The 12852-nt window shown below is 40.7% G+C and overlaps 1 protein-coding gene across 1 annotated transcript; it reads right to left on the bottom strand.

Moving 5' to 3' along the window:
- Positions 1-664: 664 nt before the first annotated feature.
- On the bottom strand, positions 665-11944 carry si:dkey-206f10.1 (adenylate cyclase type 8). Its single transcript, XM_035678589.1, has 20 exons — positions 11749-11944; positions 9748-10491; positions 8832-8981; positions 8512-8642; positions 8182-8293; positions 7953-8080; positions 7662-7820; positions 7075-7309; positions 6774-6944; positions 6559-6659; positions 5749-5950; positions 5257-5349; positions 4890-5050; positions 4669-4750; positions 4361-4519; positions 3968-4114; positions 3512-3604; positions 3233-3347; positions 2860-3062; positions 665-1502 (listed from the first exon to the last, which is right to left on the bottom strand). The coding sequence occupies exons 1-20, from the start codon at positions 11926-11928 to the stop codon at positions 1287-1289; spliced, it is 3582 nt and encodes a 1193-aa protein (XP_035534482.1). The 5' UTR covers positions 11929-11944; the 3' UTR covers positions 665-1286.
- Positions 11945-12852: the final 908 nt, after the last annotated feature.

Genomic DNA, 12852 nt, shown 5'->3' with positions numbered 1-12852 from the left:
TATACTGTTACATTTATAGAATATAATATATAGAATGCTTTTAAACATATACAATTGAGGTGTACAACTTACATGGGTGAAGACTTTGTTTGATTAACATTTATACATTTTATATCTATCTATTCCATAAAGGAGCTTGAAGTCATCCTTCAGTTGAAATATAAAAAAACACAATAACACATAATAATTTGCAAAGACAAAGGTTTTTTTTATGTGACGGTGACAACATGCATCAGGTCTACAATATGTCATGTTATTACATCATTATTACACGTAAAAACAACCTTCTGTGTCCTTTGCTTTGAGTATACAAGGAGAGGAGTGACATGGGTTTTGGCATAAAAGTTGGTTCAATAGATAAACACTCACCTCTGTGTTGAGTTTCCCGGCTACAATGGGCAGTGAGAGCAAAACTGTACTGGGTACGGTGGGATTTGTCACATTCAGATGTTTCAAAAATCTCAAAAATCCACTAACAGTGACGGTGAAATGAAAGGTTAGACATACAACTTCAGTTGGAGCTATACAGGTTTAAACTATTAATGGAAAATATGAACCTGAGCAGAAATGGATGAATAAATAATGGAACCACTGCTTGCTGAATTATGTTGATCGAGTGAAATACAGTATTTTGAAAAGTCTGGATAACAGTAGCTGAGTAGAATTTATGTGTTGACTTACAATACAAAATGTACTGAATAATTGTACAAATAATGCAAGATAACAGTAAAAAAAAATTTGTATAGGCCATTGGTAGTCTATGAGAGGTTGAGCTGGTTGTTTGAGGTATTCTGTGTTTTGGCTTAGAGGTCGGGAGTATTATCCCAGCCAAAAAAAGTGTTGGCCCTTGTTAATTTTTTTACAAAATGAACTGCAAACAGTTCTTATAATGTGTAGATATGGCAATAAAAAACAGAAAGCAGTGCTCTCCACATGCTTATTCGGTTTAAAAGAGGTCAGTAGGACAGTTCTTTCTAATATACTACTCTGTGTGAAATGTATGGAAATCTGCCTATAGATGAGTTTCCTTATGTGTCAGTTAAGCACAATACAGCCCAAAACCTTAAAGATTTATTTTTTTGGTTGACAGGAAAGCCAAGGAGGACACAGTCATGATGGAAACAGGAATAAAAGCTCTAGTAGGATTTGGATTAGCTCTACCCTCTTCTCTGTTTGTGTGGCAAATTTTTATAAAGCAAAGTATGAAACAGCAAAACCATTAGACACAATATGGCTGGATTATGTCCTTCTCCTCCTCCTGCTGTCTCCTGACCTTAGAAGTCCCCTCAGCACTGAAGGGTGCAGGGAGTCAGAGCGAACCCCCCATTGGTCTCTCTTATCTTTTCCTTGTTCCTGGCCTGGACGAGACCAAACACCACTCCCGCTAGCGTCATGCGTCCTCCTGTCCGCCCCCCAAGGCGGCCTTCTGTTCCAGGGTTGGCTCTCTTGCTGCGCATGGTGCTGATGAAATAGGTGCGGACTTTCCCCTGACGCTCGCTCACCTACAGTGACAGCAAAATCACAAAGTGTGGTAATCCTTTTCTCAATTATTATCAAGACCTCTTCACAAATATGGTTACAATGCATCAATATCTCCACATTTCATGCATGAATGTCTCCACATTTGAACAGTAATGCAACTCTCTTTGTTGCTACTTTTCACCAGCAGATGCCCCCATTGAGTTTCTTTCTACACTTGAGCTAATTTGCTGTTTAAAGCTGTCCAATCCTGATCCCTGACACAAGCATTTCCGGCTATTCTGACTAATCTCATGTTGACGTTAGCTGCAGCTTTGCATTACATGTGTTAAGGTAACAGTCTTTTTTACAGCATGTATTTGGACAAAATGATGATGTATTTTTGCAGGTTCAGCTGCCCAACAGTGTATGACTGAATATATGACTTTAACTAACATTAGCTCCAAATTTACCAGCTGCAGCATTGACAAGTGATAAACACATTAATGCATCAATAATTATAATCCAATAATACATATATATGATTCTGAAATGGGCCATTCTGTATAATGAGTAATCTACTCTTGACACTTTGTCACTGACACTATTATATATACATATTTTCATGCTAAGCTACTTTTGTACTTTTACTGAATTCAAGTACCTTATGTTGACATGCAAGGGGTTACATTTAACACCACCGTTAGACAACTGAAAACATAAGGGATGCAATAAAAAGCTTGTGTTTTTAAAAATGATTTTATGTTTAGTGTATTTCAATGCTCAAGAATGTCAAGAAATCCAAAAATAAGAAAGGTAACATCTGTGTGTCAACATGTGAACTTAATCAGAAAAGCTTGAGCCTTAGTGTAGTTGTTGCTACTGTTGTTGCTGTGCGTTCTGTCTGTATGTTGAGGCAGATGACCACCCACCTAGAGCCGAAGGGTCTGTCCTAGGTTTTTGCCTGTTAAAAGGCAGTTTTTCCTTGCCCCCGTCGCCAATTGCTTGCTCATGGTGGTACTGTTGGGTCTCTGTAATGTATAAGGGTTTGGTCTAGACTGCTCTATTTGAAGTTGTCCTGAGATAACTTCTGTTATGAATTGGCGCTATACAATAAATTGATTGTTGATTGGAATTGAATTAATTGAATTGAAATTGAATTGATCATCAGCTGTGCCAAGTTTCACTAAAGCATCCTTAATGTCATCTCTGCACATGCCTTTACTTCACATAAGTTATCTATCCAGTAACATCAGTATTTTGGAAGGTGCTGTGTGTACTCAACAGTTCTCCATTTCACTGTATATATGTTTAAGGACGATGACAGTAAATTTAACACACTGTATAACCACCACGAGCAACAGGACGAACAAAACCAGTCTCCATCCTTTGGCCACTCACCCCCTTGACAAAGATTTCTCCACGTAGCTCCAAGACAAAACCCCATTCTACCAGGATCCTGCGCGTGGCCTCAGGTACCTGGATGCGCCCGCTCACACCTGTGCTGTCCATTCGGCTGGCCAGGTTCACTGTTGTCCCCCAGATGTCATACTGCGGCTTGGTGGCACCAATCACCCCCGCAACCACTGGTCCATGGGCGATACCTGTTTAAAGTGCATCACAAACAAGTAATTCACTTTAGAGAAATAATTCATTTGTATTAAGTCTATTAAGTCGACACAAGAAATCCCAGAAGGTTTATATCAACCATCTATTGTTTATGTGAGTATGTGTGTGTGTGTGTGCGCGTGTGTGTAGGAGGTCAGCCACTTACCCACACGCAGCTGAAAGTTTTTGGCAGAATGCCTGTTCATTTCTTTCAAGGTCTCTTGCATCGCCAGCGCAAACAAAACCAGCTCGCTCAGGTGATTCCATTCATCCATACATGCCTGAAAGAGAGAGAGAGAGAGCGACAGAGATGGATGGTTAGATACAGAGAGAGAGAGAGAGAGAGAGAGAGAGAGAAGATGAAGGAATGATGGAAGGGCAAATGTAGTCAAAACAACAACAACAACAAAAAACCCAGCAGAATGTGTGCAAGAGGATCTCCCACCTGTCCGTCTGGAGCTAAGCCAGAGGCGGCCATGTAGCAGCTCCCGATGGTCTTTATCTTCTCCACATACTGGAAGTACGACTCCTCCAACAACTTGTTAGAAAGAAAACATTTAGAGATAAAGAGGTGAGGTTACACGTCAATATCTTACATAGCAGCTGAGTTATGCAACGGGGAACAATCCCTCTCTCAACAGCATGTCCTGGATTAAACTTCACTGTCTCTGTATTTTTAGCAGCTAAACGGGCAGGTGAAAAAACAATTCCTCTAAAAGGGAGAATACCACATAAAGATACCACAGATAAAGGTATACTTACAGAAAGATTAATTATAATGCATGTTAAAGGTCCAGCGTGTAACATTTAGGAGGATTATGCCACTAAATCCTACACACTGGTCCTTCAAACTTTACTGTTTTTATTTACAATACTCACACATTTTCAGTCCCATACGCACCTCATCAAAGGCAGCAATGATCTCATTTAGAAGTCGGAGGCAGTCCACTCCTTCATGTTTGATCTCTTTCTGCTCAAAATACTCATTGAAACCAGCGATGGAGGCAAACATGACACCGACTTCGTCATAGGACTGGGAGTAAAGCTCCTGAAATGAAACATGGTGTCATACACTTTCATCTTGACTGGGTATTCTTAAAAACACCTTTTTGTTTGACTGGTATATAGACTGATTTATTCAGTATGACATTTAGTTACGTAGGTAAGAGGTCAACTGTTGTTTAATAGTTTAAATAAATAAATATAAATCCACTTATATTATTGTCACTATATTTTTGTGCTCCCCTGTAGTTAGAGGCTGGCACAGTCACAGGTGAGGTGATGTTTTCTGCACCTCATCGTTCTTGCTCCGGTCTAGAAAATGTCGCGCCACATGCACAGGCAGGATGTTGTGCAATAGACACTCATTGTGTTCCCGCAGTTCCCTCATGTCTTCCACTTCCTGCTGGGCCTGCAGACGCCACAGGAAGTCTAGCCTGGCAGTGGCCTCCCACTGGAAAGTAAAGGATAGATACAACTATCAGAGGTCACCTGCCTGTGTATGACACACGTCTTTACCCATCTACTCAGTCTGGCAGTCAACAGATTTAAGGCAAATAAAGCTAAACAGCAGCATGGTTAAAACAGTGAGTTTAACAGTACCTGCCGTCCATTGTAGAAGACAGCAACAATAAACATGGCCATGAGAAGGATGCAAATTCCTTTTCTCCTGACATAGTGAGACCTGTGCATATGTTAGTGAAGAGAGGTACAACAGGAGTCTTACACACAATAAGTAAAATAATTACAAACCTTGATCTGAATGTAGAAAAAAAAACACCTAAAAAATTCAATGTGTGGCCACAGCCTGAGCTGGCACTGACCTGTGCAGCATATCATGGCGTGTGAGTGAGAGGAAGGTCAGGTGGATGAGGTAGGAGTAGACGGCCATCGCGAGCAGCAACACCGCCAGCTTCAGCAGAGAGTTTAGACGCAGGAAGACGGCACAAGTCACCATGGCGATCACACCACTCAATACAAACGCCTGAGGAGACAGAGTGAAGAAGAGGTTAGAGACACTGAAGAAGAATGTATTTTCATCACTTTCTTGAAGTTATACAAATGGTAAAAAAGAATGATTGAGGTATGTTTTAGTCAAGAAAATGTGATTTAATGTATTTAATTACGAGACCACATGCTTGTGATGACAGATATTGCTTGCGTGTATGTTTAAACTGCTGCTGTCCGTACCTCGGGGTAAGTGCAGACGGTGAGTGGACGTGGGGCTGTGTTGGTTTTGTCCACTACATCAGTCTCTCCTGTGTCTGTGAGAATGCACCATAACTGGACATAAAAAATATACAAATTACATAAAACCTTTGACAACTCACAAAAGACTGAAAGGAGGAGAGTCACGAGATAACAGATACACATTTAGACTCTGTCTCTGTTGGTTTTTACATATTTTGGCTTTGGCTTCAACTGCTATCAGTAGCTGGAAGTGTAATTAGGTCATCATCTGAGGCACACTTTAACTGTCAGCAGGGTGCATGCCTCTCTTCTTTACTCATATACATTTAAGGGGGATCATGCAAATAACAGTAGGAGATATGATAAGACTGGATTTACCAAACGTAATAAATGTTACATGCAAGGTCCAATTTTATGTGGCAGTAAAAAAAGGAACTTTTTTTAATCAATATTTCGGTGTATATAAATCAGGTGTGTTCTTTAGACTCTCACCATGTCAGTAGAGACAAAGCCAAAGTTGATGACAATGGCAGTGAGGGTGAGGAGGTTACGGGCACTGTTGTTTTCATGGATCCAGCAGCAGAAGTACTGCAGTGCTGCAGGAGTGCACTTGAACTCTTCAGCCAAGGCCAACAGCAGCAGCAGCATGTAGGCTAGCAGGAAGACGGAAAACTGGAGGATGGCTGGGAGCAGCCTGCAGAGGAAGAACATGGGAGGAGGATAAGAGGCAGAGGAAGGAAGCGAGTAAAGTAGTGAAAATGTTGTGTGACATGTGCACTGGAAAAAGTGTGAATTTATGAGGGTGTAGGATGAACTTGAAATGACATTTAATTCTCGATACTACCTCCAGATGGCACCAAAGTAAAAAAATTAAATCCTACACATGGTGACTTTAAAATCAGACAACCTGAGCAGAAAATGCATAGTCAGGTTAAACCAACATATGCTTTCAGTTAGCTCAGTATCTCTACAAATGTGTTTTAATAAAGAATGTATTATATTTTAAAGCTGCAATCCATAAACTTATCTGTTATTTAAGTGCAGAAAACTTTTTTTCCCTTATATAGTTTTGGGGCTTTTTTGACTTTATTTGATATGGCAGCTGAAGGTTGACAGAAAAGGGGGGAGAGATGACATGCAGCAAANNGATTTGAACCCATGGTCGCTGCAGCAAGGACTGTAGGGCGCCCCAAATGTCTAGCTTTAAATAAAAGAAAATAAATGAACAATTCAAATCTGATAAACCCATAAAAATTAAATTAACAAGTTCTAACAATGTGAGCTTTGTAGGTGTCTTCCTACCTGGGTGCAGGAATAAGGGCCTGAGCAGCCATGAGAAAGAGGAGCAGGATGAAGGAGCAGACCAGGTTGGAGTTAAACATTTCATCTCTCATCTGGGAAAACTGGACCAACCAAAAGAGGTCAAACAGAAATCACAGTCAGCATCATTTACTCTGCGGCAATATCTAATTTCCTGCTAACAAACACCCTCGGAACCAATGTTTATACTTGCTTACCTTTTCTTCTATGCGTGTGTCTTTGAACACCAGGGTCAGTGGAGTGATGTGCTCCCTGTGCATACGATCACTGCTTTGAACCTCAATGGCATGTTGGATGCGTTTGTTAATCTCCTTGGAGGTGGATTGCCATATGTTGGGCAGCGAGCCGTTTGTGAAGGAGGCCAGGATCTGCAAAAAAAAATTTAAATACATGATTGTGTCTTTGTCTTATATGGTTGAGGAACTTAAGATATGTTATATATATATATTAGAAGTGAAACATTTTACTGCCTAACAATAGTCATCCTGCTGCACCTACACTGTTCATGTCAATGATGTTCCCAAGGGGTAACTCTGGGTTCCAAGTGCGATTCGTTTTCAGGATTTTGGTGGGCACGGTAAGATCAACTTTGTTCCTTTCCTCCTGAGGGCAGATGAAGAAAGTCTCGATGTTGTGTTTGAGCAAAAACTCGCTCCTGTCACGGCCATGACCATCTTCTGTCTTGTAGGTGCCCTCTAGACAGTCCAGAGTTGCCCTTGAGATGTGGATGCGTCTGGATGAGAGCGAACAGAAGCAGAGAAAATTATCTCTATCTCTAATTATTTACAGACTTTTCTGTTTCAATATTTCTGAACAAAAAGTGATTTCGATCCCAGTTAAAAGCAAGCAGGCAAATTTCAGTTTCAGTTTTATTATATGAAATAACAAGGGCTTATCCTAAGTATAATATTTTTGAAAATGTATAGATTCTTTAAGTCAGAACATGACAAAAAATGGAAAAAGTGAGATAGAGGAATAAAAGCAGAATCTACTGGGCTTCACATAAATGTATGTGGTATTCCAGGCAGAGATCAAATGTTGTACATCAACTTGGCTTGTCGCTGGTACCAGCAGACACCACTCACCCTGGTATGCCTCCGGCCTCCAGCATGTTGGCAATGCCCACGTCCCAGGACCAGACATCAAACTGCCATTTCTGCAGGCCCAGTACCCCACACAGGACAGAGCCAGAGTGGATCCCGATCCTCATGTCCACGTCAAAGTTCAGCTGCTTCCGCACGGAGCTGTTGTTGAAAAATAGTAAAGTGACCAAAAGTTGTATATGTTTAATTTTTACATAATTCTCTTCTTGCCCTCTCGTGCAAAATAGTGAAATTAAATTGATCATTGAACTCAAGAAGCAAGGTAAGACTGACCGTATGGTATGGATCATAGCCAGGCCCATCTCGACACAATGACGGGCATGGGCACGCTGTGGCTCAGGGACCCCTGACACACAGTAATAACAGTCTCCCAGTATCTTTATCCGCAGGCAGTGGTGTTCCTGCGATGAGAAGGAGAAAAGAGAAAATAAATTATTGATGGAATAGAAGTCGTGTCAAGTATAAATTATCTCAAAACAAAAAAAGGAGCTTAAAGTCTCACATCTGCAAGTCGGTCAAAGCGTCCAAAGAGCTCGTTGAGAGTTCTGACCAGATCCTGGGCTGACAGGTTCATCGACAACAGAGTGAAGCCTTTGATGTCTGCAAAAAGGATGCTGCAAAGAGGAGAGGGAGTTGGAATAGAAGTGGTACACTAAATAGAGATTTGTATTTAAAATAGAAATTCCTTCCATTGTTTGGTTTCTGTGAACAAATGCAAAACCAAGTCCAGTAGAATTACTAACATTAAAATAAAAAAAAAAACAGCCATCCATGAGGAACTTATTTCCTAAGGCCTGGTAAATACTAACGTATTAACATTATATGTGTGTACCTGACGTCTTTGTACTGGTGAATATAGATCTTGTGAAACTCGTGAGGACTGAGTTCATCTTCCAAAGAGCTCATGTCAGCAATCATCTCCAAGGAAACAAAGCGAGGCAAGATTGACAGCACCAATCGCTCCTGTGTAGCAAAATAATAAACTCTAATTGACAGTGGGTGGTTTACACAGGGGTCAGGAGAGAATTTGCGAGGCACCTTTTTAATTATTTAAATGATAAATATTGGTAAAGACTTTCTAGGTTTGGAGAAAAGTGATAACAGACAATAGTTGTCAGAATAATACAGTGTCTCTGTCGGCAGTCGCTGTACCTGTCTCTGGTTCTCTTGCTCTAGTCTGAGGCGACCCTCAATGCAGCGCCGTGTCTCCAGGAAAACCTGTCTCTGAGCGTGGTCTGTCAGGTAGTGGATGAACAAGCCAGCTGTGTTCATACCCAGGTACAGCAGGCCTTTGGCAAACACCTAAACCCAAGAGAGATTTAGCATTAAACAATTCATTTTAACAAAGAAACCTGAATACATGTGGGCAAAGAAGAGGATAAATCAATAGTAAATGGAGTTTTCTTCTTTGAAATAACTTGAGGGATGTCAGAGGGAAATTGTGTTTGGTTTAGTAGGCTTGAAGACAATACCTAGGGCTGTAGATGGGAGTAATAACTGTGACAATAAAAATAAAACTGTTGCCATTAAAGGATATAAAATATAGGTGTAGAGTAACTTCAGTATCAGTTATAAAAACTGCAATACAGGGATAAAACATGGCTTGTTCTGCATAATATTCTGGTGTAGAAACCTTCAGCTGAGTCAGAAGGAAAAAGGCCTGTCTGGTGCTCTCAGAGTAGGGCAATGCTGAATCAGGGGAAACTTCAGAGAAATAGTCCAAAGTAAACTGGAGCACACAGAGCAGGGCAACCAACATTTCAACATCAGAGTGGACATTACATTATCATTTTGTGTTTTATTAAGCCTGACCTCTAGTTTATTAGGATGTAGAACATAAAACTGGGCAAGATATAAATACATATGAGACAATCCAGAAAACCTAGCTCAGAGGGAATCTTATCAAAAAGCTAAAAGCTTTGTAGTATAGTATTTACTTTGACATTAAAGTAAAGGGATGTCTTTGATTTTATAATGATGAATTAATAAACATTTCAGACATAACACTTTGTAATATTTTTCTGGGGACAATATTTTCAAAAAACTGTTTAATCAGTGATTTTCTCACCTTTCTCAAGAGCATTGCATCATTGTAGTAGCGCACTATCTCCACCAGTAAGTGCAGTACTGAGGTGAGGGACCCAGCGCACATGGCCCAAAGAAGAGGTAACGGCAGCAGCGTGTATGTGGCAAACAGTGAGAACAAAACATACCACGATGGGTCTTTTTCCAGTCCATACACCAGTCCTCCCAGCACCTGTGTGGTCTGCGACAGCCAGCTGGCTAGGCCAGCATAGTGAAGCCACCGTGGGGACACGGAGTCTTTGCAGGTTAACACTGTGACACACAGTGCAATAGCTAACATCATGAAAATGCCTGTCAGGCAGCCACGCAGAGTGTCTGTGACCGCCTCAGGGGCCAGTGCCAGGTACAGAACCAATACGTGTAGCTTGGCCACAGCATCGATTACATTGGTGATGGCTAAAGAGTTGCGTCTTTGGTGGGAGTAGTGTTGCTGGTAGAGTTTCTCCAGGTCACGAGACTTGAAGGTGTGCCTCAGGGTGGGTATGTAGACTCCACGAATTGTGTGGCCCCAGTGCACAAAGAAGTCAGCATCACTGGCGTAGTCATTAAAAGAACCCCTGACACTGTTCTGTGTGCAGGTGGAACCACGGGCCTGGGAAGGGTGCACCCTGAACGTGGAGGAGCGGCGTTTTGTGACCCCACGTAAGGACTTGTTGCGGATTTGTTTGTTGATCTCGTCCATGTAGGTATCCGTCACAAAGATTTTACGTGCTGGCTCTACACCCATCTGTCAAACACAACAGAAAATCTGATTAATTTACTGTAACATCATGCACGTTTCATGTTGGCCACTTTAACAAGAGACCAGTAGGTTGAAATGGGCCAGAAATTGATTTATGGTGGTGGAAAGGAAACTTATTGTGGCACCTTAGAAAGGAGTTGTCTTTTTATCTAGAGTGTAGAGTTTTTAGAAAATCATTACTGAATTGTGTTTTGGACACTGATCTATGAGTTTATAAAACTCTTTATAAATGTTTACAATCATGCATGACAACTTATAACAAGACCTAATAATAATAATAGCAATAATAGATTAGTAATGCTTTATGCTTCAATGGCAAAGTGACAAAAGTGTTTTAAAGACAAATCTGAGTCCTGGGTAAAACAGCACATTATAACTACCATAATGTTAGTTATGAAAACACAGAGAACTGCCCAACAGATTATAAATTCTAAGTTTCTGGAATAGAATAATGTCTATAAACATCAATAATACTTTGACTTTGTGAACTGGTTATTAGCAATTGTATGATACTATAAGAAACCTATGGAGGACCTATGAGCAGTGTTTACTTGCTGTGAGTATGTGTAAGACAAAAATAGTTCACAATGATCATCAAAGCCATCGTTATTTTCCAAAACACACTTCACATTTTAACTAGAAGGGCACTCAGAGGGTGCAGACCTCTGTCAAGGTCCTCTGTCCTCCTCCGTCTGCTACTCCAGATTTTAATGAAACTTGAAGGAAAGGTTTAACATTGGCCAAGAAGGAACCTATTGAATTTTGGAGTGTATGCAAATCACAGGGCAGATACAAGAATATTTTTGTCACTTTCCTCTTGCATTCATGTCTTATGAATGTGTTTATAATGTATTATAGACATGGCCTTCATAGAAAGTGTAATCTGTATAACAAATGAAAACAATAAAGTTTTGGCAGGATTATTTTTATAACCTGGCAAACTTTCTTTGTTGGAGTGGTGGCATATTGCAAAATATTGGGCAAATACTGCAAAACTATTTATTATAATTATCCATTTTACAACATCAATGAAAGGGTAATTTGGGTGTATTGGCCATTTAAAGTAATTCTACAGTTAAATTGATTGAATCTTTCATTACTGCAGTGGCCCAATAATTCATGATGATGCTGTCACTGCAGGCGTCATGCCTGTTCCAGTACACACAGTCTGCATAATGCTGTAGGGGAATATGTGCAAAACAATAACCTACATCTACTGATGACTGTGGGATAATCAATCACCTGGGCACTGAGCTCCTGCTGGATAATGATGTGTTTTACAGCATTCTGCCACAGCCTCTTTTTCCGCCGCAGTCCAGGGGACAGGCTTGCGGTCAGGCAGGTTGGTTCTCGCAGCTCCATAGGGGAGACCTGTGTTGTATCAGCAAAGGTCACCATGGTGATGACCTTAGCTGACCTCATCTGATGTCTTAAATCAGGAGAAGGCAGCAGCCTGGAGAAATTGATGGAGGTGGAAAAAAAGGGAAAACATGTTGGTTAGTGATGAGTCAGACTTGCTCCGGGTCACAATGTGCTTTTCTCACACTATCAACATAATGAACATTCATTCTTAAAGGAACACTCCACCAATTGTATCCGTAAACTAGCACTGGGTAGTGCTACTAAGCCTGTGAAAATAGCTGTATGATGTCCTCCGTGGCTCTGGAGGAGCTGTGTCAAGAAAATAACCTTGATTATGTCACAGTGATGTCAACAGAGTCATCTCAGATTGGGCTTGGAGACTACAAAGACAGAAAGTCTTTGGAGTGGTGGGGTTTGAAGGATGTGGGTGTTTAACAGGTGGAGGAATGACACACAGCTGCATTACGGGAAAGGGAATTGACAGTATATACTCTCACCGCCACTGTGGAAAAGAATCAGCCTTAGTACAGGTGCAGGCCGCTCTAACAGGTGAGGGGGGGTAGAGCGGGTGCACCTGTACTAAGGGTGAGGGTTCGGGGTAGTTTGAAGTCTTCTTCAATACAGCATTATCTTCATTTTTAATGTCAATTTCTAATTTATAGTTAAATAGAACCTTGTGATTGACAGGTCATTCTCAGTGAGTCCGTCCAACCCAACACAGTATGCGACAAATTGAGCTAAATATCATAATTTCTGGTTTTATCTAAACATGGATACATGGACCATCCTCAGTGTAAGAAGGTCCAGTTAGATTTGGTCAGAATTTTTTATTTATTATATACATTAAAAATGTACAACTTCATTGAAAAGCTATGAAACATATTGCTGTTTGTTTCCTTTTTGATGATTGCTGGTTTAAAATAGTAGTTTATCCTCCTCATTTACCACTGCATCATCTCTACATCTTCCATACTGATGCTATCT

Source organism: Morone saxatilis, unplaced genomic scaffold, assembly GCF_004916995.1.
Source record: "Morone saxatilis isolate NCDOM2014 unplaced genomic scaffold, NCSU_SB_2.0 Contig7, whole genome shotgun sequence".
Taxonomy (NCBI): domain Eukaryota; kingdom Metazoa; phylum Chordata; class Actinopteri; family Moronidae; genus Morone; species Morone saxatilis.
This window is presented reverse-complemented; position numbering and strand designations above follow the sequence as displayed.